Genomic DNA, 19,109 nt, shown 5'->3' on the forward strand with positions numbered 1-19,109 from the left:
ACCGGAGTACCGGGAGGTTACCGGAACCCCCGGTAACCTAATGGGCCTTAATGGGCCTAGTAGAGGAAGAGGAGAGGAGGCCTAGGGGCTGCCGCGCGCCCCTTCCCCCCAAGTCCGAATTGGACAAGGAGGGGGGGCGGCGCCCCCCCTTTCCTTTCCCCCTCTCCTCCTTCCCCCCAAGTCCTAATCCAACTAGGGAAGGGGGGGGGAGTCCTACTCCCGGTAGGAGTAGGACTCCTCCTGCGCGCCTCCTCCTAGGGCCGGCCGCACCCCCCCTTGCTCCTTTATATACGGGGGCAGGGGGCACCTCTAGACACACAAGTTGATCTTCATGATCGTTCTCTTAGCCGTGTGCGGTGCCCCCCTCCACCATACTCCTCGATAATATTGTAGCGGTGCTTAGGCCAAGCCCTGCGACGGTAGAACATCAAGATCGTCACCATGCCGTCGTGCTGACAGAACTCTTCCCCGACACCTTGCTGGATCGGAGTTCGGGGATCGTCATCGAGCTGAACGTGTGCAGAACTCGGAGGTGCCGTACGTTCGGTACTTGGATCGGTCGGATCGGGAAGACGTACGACTACTTCCTCTACGTTGTGTCAACACTTTCGTTGCCGGTCTACGAGGGTACGTAGACAACACTCTCCCCTCTCGTTGCTATGCATCATCATGATCTTGCGTGTGCGTAGGAATTTTTTTGAAATTACTACGTTCCCCAACAGAACTGGCCTAGTTCAGCCCCTAGCCCGCTAAAGCCCGCCGAAGCCCGCATGACACATTCCCCGTATAAAAGCTAACCCTATGGGACGTGGAGCTTTTGTGCGCGGGCTCAAATGAGCTCGTTATCTTGGGCGTTCGATAGCTCGTTTGGATCTGTGCCATTCTATTGAACGACTGCTGGAGAATCGCTGGAAAATGTGCACTGTGCACAAATACGTCTGCGAAAGCGATGGCTGGTGGGCCTATTTGTAACGCGCGGGCTGCCAGCCGTTAGACGTCTACGGGGTGGGCCGTGGACCAGATTCGACGCTCCCATCTGATCCGTGGCCCAGGATTTTAGCTTTCCGTTTGGTGGGCTCGGGCATGAGAATGCGTGGTCTAGTGCTTTCTTCCCCATAGCGGTGCTCTTATTTGGAAGCTAGCTGCTGGAGAATCGGGAGGAGGAGCACCGGCGGCGACCATTCATGGAGTTCCTGATGCAGCCTATGCATGGGTACGTCCATCTGTTCTTCTCGCCCCCTCGCAGTCTCCTTTCAAATCTCATTACTCTGGATCTCGAGTTTCACAAAACATCGTTTGCCCCTGTCTCAGATCCACTTTCCTGTAGGAGGTGGGAGAAAGCTTGGTACCGCCGCTAGTGGCGGCGGTGGCGCCTGTGCTGCTGGAGGCGGATGTGGTACATGCGACATTGCAGCAGCTAGTGGTGGAGAAGGGCGTTCTGGGGTATGTGCGCTCGGCCGTCAGTGGTGATGCCCAGATTGTGTCAGCCAAGCCATCGGCGGCAGTCAGGATGGATAGCTCGCCACCGTCGTCGGAGCGGTCTACTGGGAAGATGAATCCTCGGGTGCCTGGATGGAATAAGAGGTTACTCCTGGATTTTGGTCATGATCAGTAGCAGAGTAGCTCTGTCAGTTAGATAATGATTTTGTGTGGAGCTAAAATGTAGCATACATAATAAGTACAGAAAAATTGGTGTCAATTATTGTGGAATGAGTTTTTACTTGTATGACCATTAGATTTAACAGCAATTTTGTAGGAAGTATTTGTTATCTAACTTGGGATTAAAAGAAGCATCGATTTCAATTGCAGTCAAGCATTTATAGTAAGTTTTCATTGATAGAGCCATTGGACTTAATAATGAAATTGGTATGAATTACTCGTAATCTTGCTTCAGTTTACATGCATTTTGGAAAAATATAGTAGCATATGCATGCTTAGTGAAATCTGGTGAGTGAGTTATGGAGGTGGATGTGTTTGTAGGTTGAGGATTGGAGCTGCTGTACCAACAGGCCGCCTTGTCCAAACCGGATCGGTGCATTCGAGAAGGCTGTGCGGAGTTTTGCTGAGAACCCGACTGACAATGTTATCACACCAGTTATCGGCACCAACATTCGACTCGATGGGTGAGGCGTATGACTTCTACAATTTGTACTCGTGGGAGAAGGGATTTGGCATTCGTTACAGGAAGAGCAGGCTAAATGTGGAGAGGACCAAAAGCATGCAGGAAATAGTTTGTGGTTGCTCGGTGGGTGTTTTTTTTGTTACTTATTTTTATGCTGGGACATACACTTCATATTCGTGTCCTGTGTGTGGTGTCGACAAAATTACTGAACTCACTGGCTTTTGTTGGAAATCATTTTGCAGGGCAAAGCTGGTGTGGGGAACACCAGGTCTTGTCATTGCGAGTGCCCCGCTCTAATAAGGTTGCTACGAGTGGAGGAAAACGGATGGTACATTGCAGAGCATAGAGATAGTCACAACCACTCGTTGTTGCCTAATTTTGGTGAGACAATCCATTGGCCCTCACACAAGCACATAGATGTGTACACCAGGAATCTAGTGAAACAGTTAAGGCAGAACAATGTGAACTTAGCAAAGGTGTACAACATCATTGGAGGCTTCATTGGATCAATGGAAAATGTTTCGTTCACTAAGAGGTCGTTGTGTAACCTGTGTGGGAAGATAATCAGGGACCATGCAGAAGATAATGTGAAGAAGACAATGGATGTTTTTGCAGAGATAGGGGCTAAAGATCCACACTTCACATATAGGGTTGAGTCTGACAATGAGGGCAGGATTAAGAATCTGATGTGGGCAAATGGGAGCAGCAGGCTTCAGTACTCATTTTTTGGAGATGTCATAACATTTGACACGACTTATCGGACTAATCTGTACGACATGCCTTTTGGCCTGTTTGTAGGGGTAAATAATCATTTTCGGAGTGTGATCCTGGCAGGTGTGCTCGTGCGTGATGAAACTGAAGATAGTTTTGAGTGGGTTTTCTCAGGATTCCTTCGAATGATGGGCGGGTCTCCACCGGTGACCATACTAACAAGTAAATTTCTGTTATTCTTTGGAAAGTACTCAATCACTTTTGTGCTGGTAATTGTGAGATACCGGTACAGATTTAGATGTATTAGGTGTTGATGAAATTTTTCTGTTCGCATTTGCAGACCAGAACCGGGCTATGGAGCTGGCTATCAAGAAAGTTATGCCGGATGCAACACACCGGTGGTGCAAGTGCATGTGCTGAAGAAAGCAAAAGAGTCATTGGGTAGTCTGTACACGAAGAAAAGTGATTTCAGATCTGAATTTCATAAGGTCATAAATCACATCTTGACAGAAGATGAATTCGAGCAAGCTTGGGAGATGTTGCTGGACAAATACAAGCTTAGGGCACATTCGTACATGACAAACCTGTTTGAAATCCGTAAGAAATGAGCGAAGCCTTAATTTAAGGGAGTTTTTTGTGTAAAAATGACCAGCACACAAAGGAGTGAGAGTGCGAACCATATGCTTAAAGATTATGTGCCTCCTGGTTGAACAATGCACATGTTTGTTCAGAAATACATGAGGCTCTAGTTTGACCAGAAATCGGAGAACTACGAAGAGAAATGAACATGAATTGTGAGAATTTCTTGTTGGGAGTGTCGTATGTAGTTGAAGTCATTGTGACAAACATATGAATAGAGAAATAAACATTTACGATGCTTGTGTACTATTTGTGCAGGGGAGGCCGCTCATGAGGGCAAACCTTGAAGTGGAAAGGCATGCTAGCAAGATATATACAAGAGCCATGTTTGAACAGTTTGGGCATATATTATATGAATGTGGCGCTTATCAAGTTGAAGAGATTGAGAGACACAAGACATATGTCGCAATCCACAGCGAGGCAGAGAAGAGAAAGAAATGGTGCAGAGTGGCATACAAGGTTAGTATGCTAGATGGGGGTGATGAACTCGACTGCGAGTGTGGACAATTTGCACATGTGGGCTTGCTTTGCAGCCATGTGCTGAAGGTTAGTGGACGGGCATTTCTCCTGTGTTCTTTTACGCAGAGATCATGGTGAATTAGACTGCAAGTATTCATGGTGAATTAGAACCGTTCTCCAGCTCGGGAAACAAAGGTCACCACCTTGGCAGTGCATACTGGGCAAGGGATCAGCGGGAGCACCTGGCCGGCCTGGGAGGAAGAAGATGAGCTTGCCATTTGCCATCTTCTCTGATCTGATTCTTACAAAGCGAGGAAGAAGAGGATAAGGCAATGGGGGAGCAGCCCGTGGAGTCTTGTAGTGGAAGGAGCTAGGTGCGGGTCCGGCTGGACAACGGCCGTTCGGTATCAAACGTCTGAGCCGTGGACCAAGATTCGGTATCAAACGTCTGAGCCGGCCCTGAAGGCGTCACGGCCGTTGCATTGACAGCGACAGCTGGGTGGGCCACGACGTGGGAAAAAGCAGCGCATACATGTCCATATACAGACTGAAATACCTGCAGCGGTGGGAATCTCAGCAAAAGCTGACGGCTATGATATCGAGTCCATCTGAGCTCGAGCTCAGAATAGGACTTTCGAACCCTATGCCTCTTTTTCCCCCCATCTCTTTCTCCCACTGCCGTCGCCCCAGCATCTTCTCCCTTCTCTCTGATCCTCTCCTTTTCGCTGCCCCCGCACCCCCACCGCTCTGGTTCTCCTTCCTCCACACAACCCCACCTCCACGGATGCGGCCTTTTTCTACCCCATCCTCTCCCGTCCTCAATACCATGGCCTCGGGCTGCTGCTATAGATCCGGCGCGCGCAGATCTGGGACGAAGTTGAACCCCGACACAGGTCTTGTCAGACCGGAGCTACCGTCGGGTGGCCGGTTACCACAATTGCTCGGTGGAGGCCGCACCTAGTCGCGACTGGTTAGTGATGCTGCCCTTGCCCCTCCCTCTTTTTGGCTTCCTCGATACCATGGCCTTGTGTTGCTGCTGCGACCGCCGGTTCATTTGCCTACACTGGTAGCTGTACCAGCCATTCGTTGGCAAGCTGGGAAGGCTATGGCTGGTGCGTGGCCTCCCTCTACAGTCGATTTCCTAAGCGTGGCTATTGCCTTCTCCAACTTGTAGGGTGTGTTGTGTGTGCGTGATGACATGGCGGCAACAGCAGCAATCGGTGGCTCCGGCGTGTCTACTAGTGAGATGTGCGTGCGTGCAACAGCCAGTATGTTGTGTGTGTCGTGCTTCCTCTCTGAATCTTTTAACATTGAGTTTTCTCTCCATCTTGTACACTGCAGGGTACCAAGTAGATATATCCGCACATGTTCGTCAACCGGCTGCAGACGCGACCTTCTATCAATATCTATTTTAGTTAGTTCTCTACCAAATCTAATTCAGTTTAGATTTTTCCGATAGTTTGGTGTATCTCTGTTCTCTAAATCAATATAACCAAGTGTTCAGTATTCATTCAGTTTATTTTCTATCAAAATATAATTCAGTATGAATAAATGTAATCAAGTGTGGTCAATAATTTCATCAAATAGGTCTTGAAGACATGATTTCTGTTAATGTATTAACATCATGACATGTTCTGTTTAGTGTTTTCTCCTAGGCATTTCTTTTTCTGTTTTTACTGTCTCTTGCAGCTCGGTGAATATATATATCAGAATTAGTTTAATCTGAATCTAAGAAGAAAATTACATTTACAGTGTGGCAGTCCTACAGTAATAATACAGAGTTTAAACTTGTCAATTTGTGTACTAAACTCATGTATTAGTGAGCCAATTTATAGTAGTACTACTACTATTAGTTCTGCACTTACTAGTACTTGTACCAAGACAACATACATGTTAGCTCACTCTCAACCTGGAGACACACCGAGCTAGCACTTGCCAACACAATGACACACACATTTCTTATTCAACTCCTCTGCTCCCTACCTCCATATCTAGGTCGCCCTCAGCAATAGTTCCGCCAACAAGTGGGGATTGTTGTCTACTGCTTTTTCTAAATCTTGTTGATGTTATTCCCTCTTTTTAACTTTGATAACTTAACATTCTAATTTCCCAACAAGTGGGTCTTGGTGGCACTGCTGCATGACGCAAAATAGAGCTTGAGAGGGCTTGTTGCCACGATGGCCGTGATGGAGCTGCTCCGTGATCAACCAGGGGTTGGTTCTCTACTGCCACTCCTATGATTTCTTCATTATTTCCATTCACAAGCTCAACTACCACTGAACTACACCTATTTAGTTGATCTAGTTCAGAGTTAGGTATTTTAAATGCCAATTGAAGTTTACGTGTCAAGCAAGTGTTGGTTGCTATTTTTAGATCCTTGACAAATATTTAGTTTCATGAGTGAACTTGTTGACACATGAACATTTGATGTTTACGCCGGCCGGGTCGATGAGAAGCGGCTCCGCGCCATTGATATTGCTTATTAGTGATGCCATTTTCCCGTGGATTTATATGGCCTCAACTGCTGCTGAGTACTAGGAGTTCTGAAATCTATCTTCTGTTACCTTGTCACTTAAAGGTCAACTTGAATAGACTTTCATTTGACACACTTCTATTTGGATTAATGTTAAGCAACAACATGATTATTATTGTTTTATAGTATATAATGTTATTCTCATTTGTAGCCATGGTATGTTTTAAGAATTTTGGAAAGCATGTCATTTATTTTAATGTTTGTTCTAATCTCTTATTTCTACTATCTAATGTCTAATTTTGTTGTAAATACGCTAAGGTATTAGGTAGAGGGCTACTATCAGGAAGGCTGACGACAAGAACCTCAATAACAACCTCAAATAGTTTGTTGGTACAAATATGCTAGGTATCATTAGGTAGCAGGCAACCATCAGGAGGGCCGACGGCGAGAACCAGAATAACAACCTCAATCATTTACATGTTCTGTTTATGTAAATTGGATTGTGTTAGTTCCAAACCTTGCCGTGTCTTTCACATGTGCTGCTGAGATGTTTGATCACATCAAATCAAAAAAATCTTGCCTTGTGCAATTCCATCAAAACAGCTTAGTGATTGTTACTACATGACATACATGTAAATCCCCTGACATCCCATGTCCTACGTAATTAATTCGGTGCGTGAAGTATTCTAGCTTGCGTAAACTAAGGTGACTTAGTACTAGTATTATGTTCAGTTGGTGTTCATGTTTTATGATTTAGCTTGTACCTTAATAACCATGAAGTAATTTGTAAGCCATGTAATAAATTATATTTGCAGGTCTTGTCACCTTCTATACAAATATACTGGTTTGTTTCATTTCATTATTTTTCCTGTTATAAGTAATAGTACTCTCAATACTTGCCAAGTGGACATGTAATACACTTTTTACACTTGTAATACTGTTGTCTCTACTATCTATGAATCTACAAAAATCTAATATTCTTTTAAATATGCTAGGTATGATTGGGTAGTTACCCATCATAATCTGCGCCAGGACATGATAGTTGTCATCAGGAGAGTCGACGAAGAACCTCAACAGCAGCTTCAAAAGTTTATATGTTTTGTTGATGTAAACTGGATTGTACTGCTTCTTAACCTTGTTGTGTGATATATTTAATGTTGTGAATTATCATTACATGGAAGGATTTGTAAATTGCTATGTTGTATATACACACAGGATTTTTTTTGAGAAAAATATATACATACAGATGGCCCGCATATTGCGTGAATTGTTTGAAATTACTTTTTCTTCGGGCCAAAATTGGCTAAAAAATATACTGTGTCAAAATTGGGCTAAAATAAATTGGCTGGACCATATTTAAATTGTGCCTACATTTGTGACGATTTCTGTGACGAAAAGTAGTATCCACGTAGGCAGCCACATCATTCCACTTGGCGAATCAAAAATCCAACGTGGCGTCAGGCTATGACGACTTGTTTCGTCACAATGGTTTGGGCCTAGGCGGGCTTGGGGCAGATCCATGATGGTCAAGATCCGTCAAGGAAGGCACAATCTCAAATTATGACGCGATATACATGACGGACTTCAGGTCCGTTATGCATGGGCACCCATGACAGTTTTCCACTTATTTGTGACGGACTAATACCATCACGTATTAACAGATTTCTTGTAGTGCTGGTAGAAACATCGCTAAAAACTTTGTCTTCGCAACCGATCTCATTAGCTCCTGCCACTCTCGCAAAAAACCTACCATGGTATTCAAGTTAGATTTCCGAAAAGCCTTCGACTCTGTCGCATGGCCTGCTCTACAAAAAATTCTGGCTGTGCGGGGTTTCTCCTCCACCTTCCGCCGGTGGATCCAAAACATCCTCCTCACCGGCAAAACGACCATTCTTCTGAACGTGGTTCCGGGCAAATGGATCCAATGCAAAAATGGCTTGAGGCAGGGCGACCCTGTCTCCCCCTACCTCTTTCTCATCGTCGCAGACCTCCTTCAACAACTCATCCTCCAAAACTCAGACCCTACACTCCACCATCCCATCTTCTCCCATCTGCCTCCCATTGTCCTCCAATACGTTGATGACACGCTCATCGTAGCTGCCGCCTCAACCCTCAAAAACATCTTAACCACCTTTGCACTTGCCACCGGCCTCACCATCAACTTTACTAAGACTACCCTAGCCACCCTACACACAGACGACACCACGTCTAATAACATCGCCTTGGCCATGGGATGCTCTTGCGCCTCCTTCCCGCAAACATATCTAGGTCTCCCTCTCGCCCCCACCAGACACCTCAATAATATGTTCAATCCTCTGTTAGAACGAGCTAGGAAACTACTCTCTGGCTGGCGTGCTAAGCTTCTTGATAAAGGTGATCGGCTCATTCTCATCTCTTCGGTCTTGGACTCAATCCTTGTCTATTTCATGTCTGTGTTCCGCATACCAAAGAAAACAATTAAAACTCTGGATTCGCTGAGGAGAGCATTCTTTTGGGCAGGGGAGGACGCTTGCTCAGGTGCTCAATGTCTTATTGCATGGAAAAATGTCTGCTTACCAAAAAATACAGTGGTTTAGGGCTTAAAAACCTACATGTACAAAACAACTGCCTTCTCATGAAATTCACTGCCAAAGCACTCTCCAATACTCAAACCCCTTGGCTAGAATGGCTAGATCTCCAACACCCTAATGCTCTAGTCTCCCCACCCCCGCAAACCTCCTTCCTTTGCTGCACAATTTCACAACAGCTCGCCTCCCTTCAAAATATAACCTTTGTGTTGACAAATAGCGGCTCACACACCTACTTTTGGCTAGATACCTGGTTGACTCCACAACCACTAGCCACTACCTTCCCCCACTTATTCTCCCACTCCACTCTACAGCTGGTGAAAGTGGCTAACATTATGCATTTCGGTATTCAAGCTAACCTCCGTAACCGTCTCTCTCTTTCGGCAGAACAAGAACTTGTCTTGCTTGTGGCTCTTTTGCAGGATTTCATGCCCTCGGCTGGGGAAGACCAACGGTTCCTCCGACACGACATTGTCTTCTCCACCAAGCATGCATACGCCGCCCTCATGGAGCAAACAGAGCACGATCATCATGCCCCGCTCATCTGGCCCGCAAAGATTCCTCGTAAGCTCAGAGTCTTCGCTTGGCTGCTCTTCAAGGATCGCCTCAACACCAGGTGCAACCTTGCACACAAACATATAATCGTCTCAGATATATGCCATCGGTGCGCGAGGCTGCCAGAAGACTCCAACCACCTGTTCATATCATGCCCCCTCGCCAACAGGATCTGGCAACGCCTTGGTTTTCTACCTCAGTCTGATGACATCACAGACCTCTGGGATGTCGATATCCCTACTCACCTCCCTACCTCTGCATGGCCTTCAGTCCTCGTGGCCCTGTTATGGATGATCTGGTCTGCTCGCAACGATATGGTATTTAGGACGATTGATCAAAGTTCTGTAATAACCCTTAGAAACCTTATTTCCGCACTGGACCTGTGGTCTCATCGTCTTGTGCTTAGACAAGACAAGGAGGACGTCTTCTCGTGGCGTTCCTATCTTTCTGCACGATGCATCGTGCCTATGTAATGATGTTCTTACTGCCTCGGCAGTCCTTTGAGTAATATATTCAGTTGGGGGAACTCCCCCCCCCCCCCCCCCCCCGGTGATTCTCAAAAAAAACTTCATATACATGGATGCTATGCCAAATGACGAAGAAGACAAACGCAAGATTGAAAGGCTACAACGCTTGCTTGTTGCCGCGGACAGGTACGGAGTGGATAGGTTGAAGATCATGTGTGAAGACAAGCTCTATGAGGGCATCGATGTTGAAACGGTCGCGACCACGTTGCTTCTACCAGAGCAGCATCACTACAATGATCTTAAGGAAGCTTGCATTCAGTTTATAAGTTCACCATGGGATATACTACGGGCTGTCATGGCCACAAATGGATTCAAGCAACTCGTAGCTAGTTGTCCTTTGCTCATGGAGGACATACTGAAGGGTGTGTCCTGCGCCTAGAAAGTGAGGTGACTACTCACATTGAGCAGGCAAAATATTATGCACATTTACTGACCATGTTTGATTTTAGTCATCTTCATTTTACCACACTTTTTTTGCGATAAGGTATATGGTATCATCATAACTATTGTTTTTTTGCAGGTTGCCGTGATAATTCTTGGTTTTTTTGCTTAAAAGCTACTCAATTTTGCTTTTTAGGAATTGCATACGATGGCTTACAAAAAAAAATCAAGAAAAGATAGGATTTTAGTCCTGAATGGTTTGCATTGCTCGTCCGTGCCATATATGCCAGCGAGTAGCAAACACGGTTACAGTAGGGCGGCCAAACCATGGTGGCCTCTGGAAATTAAACCTTCCCTTCATTGTTCCATTGATGAACTATGTCGGCTCGAGTTAAACGTGGGCCTTGAGTGTTCTTCCTATCGATTGAAAAAGGACGCCAATAACACCCACACGTATGGGCGTTAAAGGATCTGGCCACACACCGTGTGTGGTATGAGTAGGAGGCAGCCCACACGGGTTGTGTGTTGGCGGACATTAGAATTGCCCACACGTGTGGGCGCGACTATTTCGTACCACACGCCCAACAAAATACTACTCATCTTCACCCCGCGCGTGTGGCACGAAGTAAAAATGCCCACACGTCCTGGCGCAGCTTCGTTAGGTACCCGCGGGATGACGATTTAGATGCCATCCTGGTTGGCAGATGTAGTTATCCTGGATGGCAAGTGTAGTTGTAAAAGCATGGCAACTCTATCTGTTTTGATTAACTATAGTTGCCATGTCTAATTTATGGTAGTTGCCGCGTGTAATCAAACCGTAGTTGCCGTGTGTGATTAACTATTTGCCACATATGGTCAAACAATAGTTGCCATGTGCGTTTACCTAGTTGCCACGTGTGGTCCCACCATAGTTGTCATGTATAGTTAATCACAATTGTCATGTGTGTTTATCTGGTTGCCACGTACGCGCAACTGCAGTTGCTGTCTAGCAAAGAATCACAGTTGCCATTTGTGTTTACCTAGTTGCCACGTTCGCGTAACTGCAGTTCCAGTGCGGACGAAAAGCAGTTATCTAGTTGCCACGTTCGCGTAATGTAGGAGTGTCGTGTGGACGAAAAGCAGTTTGCCCACACAGCGCATGGACTAGGTGGTGGTTGTGTGGGCAAAAATTAGTTCGCCCACACAGCGCAGCTGGCAAACAGGGTGGTGCGGGGCGTGTGAGCAAACTCTCCAACGCCCACACACCAGTCTCGTCCTACGTGGCACACCAAATCCATCTTTTTGTGTCAAGATTCGTGCAAAAGATAATCAACGACGATTCAGGCGTATGGACGAATTGAAGAATGCCTACACGTGTGGGCGTTAGTATTTCCGTTGAAAAAGGAGTGCATGAGGAGGGATCGAGCTCACGACATTCTCTTCGAACCTTACCTTATGGCAGCCAACAACTGAACTACATCACATCTATGCTAGAAAACAAGATCCAATTGCTAACGAATAGTTCTCCATCACTTATTTTTGCAACGAATCAGATCAACTTATATATGCGTGGGTGGAGAGAATCAATAAGCTGAGACAACAATAGAGGGTGCGAGTTGCGAGAATCAATAAGCTGAGGCATCATTAGAGAAATTGTTTACCAAAGAGAAACGAACAAGTTAGGCCGAGGAAAAACATGCACAGTCGGAGGATTCGGTAGGGCAAGGTGGGCCGCTCGCCCTACCTTGTTGTTTTTACGTGTACATGTATGCAGATTTGATTGATCGCTAGAAAAAAAAAAGTCCTCCATGCTCTTAGTTTGAAATTATATAAACCAATAAAGTGTATCTGAAAAAATAAAAAAATCAGAACGCGTGCACAAAGGACTCTTAGTTTGACAAGAACTGGTACAGATCCCTGATTCCCACATTGACTCAGCACCGTCGTTCTTCTTGTCTCGGAGTCTTTTCTCCTTACATGGCAGAGCGGAGAGAATATATAGTACGACACCGGCCGTATATGCGGATAATAAGGTCAAGTTCTCCGTATACATATACACAAGACCACGCTCATAAGTCGTGACCTACCCATCGCGCCCTGCACTCCCCTATTGCGATGGGGAACGTTAACAGCGGACTTTTCCTCCATGGCGAGTGCCAGTCCGAGACGTCGTCGACCTGCTCCACTGAGAGCGCCATGTCGGCCCACAATTTCGTGGTGCGCGATTACCCGCTGCTTGAGGGCATTGGTGCCGGCGAGTTTGTCAGCTCGAGCACGTTCAGCGTCGGCGGCTACGCGTGGACGATCAAGTTCTACCCCGACGGGGAGCAGAAAGACAAATCTAGCGACATGACCTCCTGTTATCTGTATTGCACCAGCAAAGCGAACAACGTGAGGACGCGCTTCTCCTTGGACGTGGTGGAGAAATTAGACGTGTTAAACATTTTAACAGATACGTATATTGCATATGCGTTACATATTTTGGATGACAAGCTAGGTAGTTAGAGATAGAGTTGTTTTATTATTCTAACTCCTTATCTCTTCTCCCTATCCCGCATATATCTCTGGGGTTCGTTCTATCGATCCCTCTCTCTGTAACGCCACGAGACGTCTCTCGTAAGACATCAATAAATACCTGCGGCTCTCCCTGTTTTGGAGAGTAGGAACGCTTCCATATTTCACATGGTAATCAGAGCCATCTTCTTCCATCTCGTCTAGCCATCCCATTCCTTGAACTCGACTATGTCGACATCCTCATCCGTCGTTTCCTCCGGTCTCAACAACAATGTCTCCGAACCACTTACCCGATCCAACTACATACTCTGGCGTGCTCAAGCCCGCTCCCAGATCATGGGGGCCGGTCTCTTTGGATACATCGACCAAACCATAACCGAACCACCAAAAACCCTAACCAGCAAAACCTCCGAGGGCAAAGATCAGGTTGTTCCAAACCCTGCTTATGCGCCTTGGTTGATCCAAGATCAACAGATCATCACCTACTTGCTCCGCAACCTCTCCAAGAAAGTGTTAGTTCAAGTAGCTTCCCTAGAAACTTCTGCCGCCATATGGTCAGCTCTTGCCAATATGTTCTCTGCCCAATCCAGATCCAAAGCCAACCATGTCCGCATATCCCTCACCACCGCCCAGAAAGGAACCCAATCCGCCTCTGTGTACTTTGGGCACATGCTCGGTCTCGCCGATGAGCTAGCAGCAGGAGGAAAACCCATCACAGAGAATGAACTCGTCTCCCACATCATATCCGGTCTTGAAATGGACTATCAGCCAATAATCTCTGCACTTGATGTGCGTCCTGATGATGTCACAGTCGATGAGCTCTTCGGCATGGTGGCCACTTTCGATCAGAGGGTCGAGATGTTCCAGGGCACGGGCGCTGGTGCCTTCAAATCATCGGCAAACGCCGCATCATGCGGCCGAGGAGGTGGCTCGGCCAAGGGCTATTGCGGCGGCGGCAGCGGTGGCAGCCCCTACCCCAACAACGGCGGCGGCGGCGGAGGCTACCCCAACAACGGCGACAGCGGTGGTCCTCGTCGTGGCACTGGAAACGGTGGCGGCGGCCACTACCCCAACAATAGCGGCGGCAGCGGAGGCTACTATGGTGGTGGCGGTGGCGACCACGGCAACCACTATCAGGGAGGAGGCCGACCCTTCTACACCAACAATAGGGGCGGCCAAAACCACTACAACAACAATTTTCGCGGGTATGATGAGTATGAAGGCAAGTGTCAAATTTGTAAGAAAACTAATCACATAGCAAAGCAATGCAAGTGGCGGTATGCTGAAGATAAGAAGAAGGTTGCCGTATGAGCCAACACATCCTATGGTGTGGACACCAATTGGTATGTGGACTCCGGAGCAACGGATCACATCACCCACGAGCTAGAGAAGGTCACAATGCATGAGAGATACCATGGGCAAGATCAAGTTCATAATGCAGATGGAACAGGTATGGAGATAAGCAATATTGGTCATTCAATTATTCATTCCTCTCATAGAGATATTCATCTTAATAATATTCATCACTGCCCTAGCTCATCAAAGAATCTCTTATCTGTTCATCGCATTGCTCTTGACAATCATGTGTTTTTAGAGTTTCACCCCTTCTTTTTCTTGATCAAGGATCAGGTCACGAGGCAAATCCTCTACTGAGGTAGATGCGTGGACGGACTCTACCCGTTGATTCCCAAAGTTAGCAGATTCAATAAACAAGTTTGTGCCGCCATTAAACTCTCCTTAGAGCGATGGCATGCCCGTTTAGGTCATCCTTCCTCTACTATTGTCAAGCAAGTACTTAGCAAGAATAAACTCCCAGTTGTTGGTGAGCATAATTCTGAAACAATTTGTGATTCGTGCCAAAGAGCCAAAAGTCATCAGTTACCATATCCTGTCTCAACTAGTGTTTCTACCAAACCATTACAACTCATTTTTTCTGATGTGTGGGGCCCTGCTCCTGTCTTTGTTGGTAAACATGCATATTATGTTAGCTTCATTGATGATTTTAGCAAGTATACGTGGATTTATCTTCTCAAGAAAAGATCCGATGTATTTCAAGTTTTCCATAACTTTCAAGCACTTGTTGAAAGAAAGTTTGATAGCAAAATCATCGCCGTCCAGTTTGACTGGGGCGGTGAATATGAGAAACTCAACTCATTTATTCGGAAATTGGGAATATCTCATCATGTTTCATGTCCTCACGCTCATCAGCAAAATGGGTCTGCTGAACGCAATCACAGACACATTAATGTTGAAGTAGGCCTCGCATTACTTGCTGCCGCATCTATGCCACTGAAATTTTGGGACGAAGCCTTTCTCACCGATGTACACCTTATCAATATTCTGCCTAGTCGTGTTATCAAGAATGAAACTCCTACCGAACGTCTTTTGCATGTCAAACCTGACTATGCACCACTTCGTGTGTTTGGGTGTGCTTGTTGGCCCAATCTTCGTCCCTATAACAATCGGAAACTTATGTTCCGGTCGAAACAATGCGTTTTCCTTGGCTACAGTGCACAACACAAAGGAGTCAAATGTTTGGATGTTTCCACCGGACGAGTGTATATCTCCCGTGATGTGGTTTTTGATGAGACTCAATTTCCTTTCTGCACTCTTCATCCTAATGTCGGAGCTCTCCTTAGAAAAGAAATCCTTCTCTTACCCTCACATCTCTTCGGTGCAGCTAGTGGGGAAGAAAATAATTGCAATGATCAATATTTGTCTAACTCTCCTAATGGTGTGCCTGAGTTTACTGTTTCAGCAAGTCCCAGCGAAGAAAATGATGCACATCCACCAGAAAATCAAGATGAAATTGATGCTACAGCGCAACATTTTATGTGCACGGGTTCCCCTGGCGTATCTGCTTCGGGATCGCCGCCCTCTGCAGCGCGATCGCCTTCGGGATCCTCCCAGGAGACCGTGCCAGGCGCGTCAGGTGCAGCGCACCCAGCTGCCACGGGATCCGCGCGGTCGGCGGGGCCTCCACCAGGGTTTCCCCACCCGATGCATGCATGCCGGCCCACCCGCGCACGGTTGCTCCGCTCTTTCCTGAGGCAGATCCGTCTGACGCCTCGGCCGGTGCGGCCCACGACGCGCCCTCGGGATCGGGCGCTGTCAGCGCTCCCGGATCGCCTTCGGGATCCGTTGCGGCTGATCCGCTCCAATCGTCTGGATCTCCTGCGGCTGCACCTTCTACAGGACCCCCTACGCCACCACGCACCAGGTTACAAAAAGGAGTCACTACAAGAATTAATTACAAGAATATTTCCAAATATGACCTCACATGTTTAACAGGAGAATCTAGCGAGCCTAATACTTTAGCTGCAGCTCTTGGTGACTCGCGCTGGAAACATGCAATGGAGGAAGAATTCTCTGCTTCGCAACATAACAAGACATGGCATCTCGTCCCTCCTCGAGAGGGTACAAATCTCATTGACTGCAAATGGGTTTAGAGAATTAAGAGGAAATCTGATGGTTCCATTGGTCGCTACAAAGCTCGCCTAGTTGCAAAGGGTTTTACACAACACTATGGCATTGACTACGAGGACACCTTTAGTCCTGTTGTCAAAGCAGCTACTATTCGTCTTGTGCTATATGTTGTTGGTTCGAGGGGATGGCGTCTCAGACAGCTAGACGTACAGAACGCGTTTCTTCATGGTGTTCTGGAAGAAGAGGTGTACATGAAACAACCTCCTGGCTTTGAGGATAAAAATGCACCGTTCCATGTCTGCAAGCTTGATAAGGCCCTGTATGGACTCAAGCAAGCCCCTCGAGCATGGTACTCGCGGTTGAGTATGAAACTGCAAGCACTTGGTTTTGCTCCTTCCAAGTCTGACACATCTTTGTTTATTTACAACAAGTTTCATACTACCATGTTTGTTCTCATCTATGTCGATGATATTATCGTTACTAGCCTTGTTAAATGATCTCAGAACAGACTTTGCTCTCAAAGACCTAGGAGACTTGCACTACTTCCTAGGTATTGAAGTTCAGAAGACTGAGCATGACATTCATCTGTCACAAGGAAAATATGTTACTGATCTCTTAAGTAGGATTGGCATGCAGGATTGCAAACCCTCACCTACTCCTTTGTCTAACTCAGAACCTCTCTCCCTGACAGCAGGAGAACTCCTGAATCAGGAAGATAGTACCAGCTACAGGAGTATTGTTGGTGCACTCCAGTATTTAACTCTTACGAGACCTGACATCTCCTTTGCAGTCAACAAAGTTTGTTAATTTCTGCATGCACCTACCACAGCTCACTGGACAGTAGCAAAACGTATTCTGAGATATGTAAAGAATACAGTAAGTATGGGTCTCATGATAAATCGATCCTCCTCCACTCGAGTCAGTGCCTTCTCTGATGCGGATTGGGCTAGGTGTGTGGATGATCGTCGGTCCACGGGGGGATTTGCTATCTTTCATGGACCAAATCTGATTTCTTGATGTGCAAAGAAACAAGCCACTGTGTCCAGGTCCAGTACTGAAGCTAAGTACAAAGCATTGGCCAATGCTACCGCTGAGATCATTTGGGTTCAAGCCATCTTAAAAGAGCTTGGAATATTGCAAACTGAAACTCTACTTCTTTGGTGTGACAATCTTGGAGCAACTTATTTGTCTGCTAATCCAGTTTTCCATGCCAGAACCAAACACATCGAGATAGATTTTCATTTTGTTAGAGAAAGAGTTGCCAACAAAGAGTTAGAGATCCGGTTTATTCCATCCAAGGATCAACTTGCAGACGGGTTCACAAAGGCACTACCAACCAGGAGTTTTGAAGAATTTCGTCGTAATCTCAACCTAGTTCGGTTTTGATTATAGGGGAGTGTTAAACATTGTAACAGATACGTATATTGCATATGCGTTAAATATCTTGGATGACAAGCTAGGTAGTTAGAGATAGAGTTGTTTTATTGTTTTAACTCCTTATCTCTTCTCCCTACCCCGCATGTATCTCTGGGGTTCGTTCTATCGATCCCTCTCTCTGTAACACCACGAGACGTCTCTCGTAAGACATCAATAAATACCTGCGGCTCTCCCTGTTTTGGAGAGTAGGAACGCTTTCATATTTCACAAGACGGCCAGGTACAAGTTACAACCTCCGATTGCGACGAGCATACATTCTGTGCACCACACTACAGTTGGGGGTACCAGAGATATGTCCAGAAATCGACGCTTAGAGCTCTGTCGGATGCCAACAACGGCCGTTTCACGATAAGATGTGTTCTCCAGGTCATACATGAAACTCGAACGGTGCGCAACAGGAGACCTGTCGAGGTGCCGCCGCCGAGCCTGCGAGAGAGCCTTGAGCACATGCTCAAGGATGAAGAAGGTGCAGATGTGACGTTCAGTGTGCGCGACCAGCTGTTCAGAGCCCATAGATGTGTGTTGGCTGCACGTTCTAAGGTTTTCAAGGCCGAGCTCTTTGGACCGATGAAGGAAAGCAAGACAGGGCACATCATGGTGGACGACATGGAGCCCGAGGTCTTTGAGGCACTTCTTCACTTCATGTACACGGACGCTATGCCAGATGACGATGAAGACGAAGGCAAAATTGTAAGGCTACAACACTTGCTAGTTGCCGCGGACAGGTACGGAGTAGATAGGTTGAAGGTCATGTGTGAAGACAAGCTCTATGAGGGCATTGATGTCGAGACAGTTGCAACCACGTTGCTTCTAGCAGAGCAGCATCACTGCGAGGATGTTAAGGAAGCTTGCATTCAGTTTATAAGTTCACCACGGGACAAACTACGTGCTATCATGGCAACTAATGGATTCAAGCAACTTGTAGCTAGTTGTCCTTTGCTCATGGAGGATATACTGAAGGGGGTGTCATGCACCTAGAATGTGAGCACTACCGGAACAGGGCCATACCCCGACGGCCAGAACAATGCCGACGGCCCCCGTCGGCTTCTCCGGAGATATGCCGACAGCCTGGTTCTGGCCGTCGGCGTACAAAGGCCGTCGGGCTACACAGAGATAAGCCGACGGCACCCGTCGGCATAGAACGGCCGTCGGCCTATCTACATATGCGCCGACAGCTACCGTCAGCTTACGAAGGCCATCGGCATACCCGTGGGGCCCGGCCACCCCCTGGCAGACGGCGTCAGAGCTATGCCGACGGCCTAGACGGGGGGCCGTCGGCATAGGTCCGCAGGCCACGTCATTGATCCAGGCCGCACCAT

At 46.9% G+C, this 19,109-nt stretch overlaps 3 protein-coding genes across 3 annotated transcripts; all 3 read left to right on the plus strand.

The window, feature by feature from the left end:
* The first annotated feature begins 770 nt into the window (after nucleotides 1–770).
* LOC123191908 (protein FAR1-RELATED SEQUENCE 5) lies at nucleotides 771–3,634 on the plus strand. The gene is made up of 6 exons (XM_044604458.1): nucleotides 771–784; nucleotides 1,120–1,213; nucleotides 1,328–1,584; nucleotides 1,981–2,245; nucleotides 2,365–3,055; nucleotides 3,174–3,634. Exons 1-6 carry the CDS (start codon nucleotides 771–773, stop codon nucleotides 3,251–3,253), a joined length of 1,401 nt encoding a protein of 466 aa, XP_044460393.1. The 3' UTR covers nucleotides 3,254–3,634.
* An 8,762-nt stretch (nucleotides 3,635–12,396) lies between these two features.
* LOC123186149 (BTB/POZ and MATH domain-containing protein 6-like) lies at nucleotides 12,397–13,097 on the plus strand. The gene has a single exon (XM_044597937.1). It carries the CDS (start codon nucleotides 12,529–12,531, stop codon nucleotides 12,916–12,918), a length of 390 nt encoding a protein of 129 aa, XP_044453872.1. The 5' UTR covers nucleotides 12,397–12,528; the 3' UTR covers nucleotides 12,919–13,097.
* A 1,244-nt stretch (nucleotides 13,098–14,341) lies between these two features.
* LOC123191909 (BTB/POZ and MATH domain-containing protein 2-like) lies at nucleotides 14,342–18,768 on the plus strand. Its single transcript, XM_044604459.1, has 2 exons — nucleotides 14,342–14,377; nucleotides 17,980–18,768. Exons 1-2 carry the CDS (start codon nucleotides 14,342–14,344, stop codon nucleotides 18,766–18,768), a joined length of 825 nt encoding a protein of 274 aa, XP_044460394.1.
* The last annotated feature ends 341 nt before the right edge of the window (nucleotides 18,769–19,109 follow it).

Source organism: Triticum aestivum, chromosome 2A (assembly GCF_018294505.1).
Source record: "Triticum aestivum cultivar Chinese Spring chromosome 2A, IWGSC CS RefSeq v2.1, whole genome shotgun sequence".
Lineage (NCBI taxonomy): Eukaryota > Viridiplantae > Streptophyta > Magnoliopsida > Poales > Poaceae > Triticum > Triticum aestivum.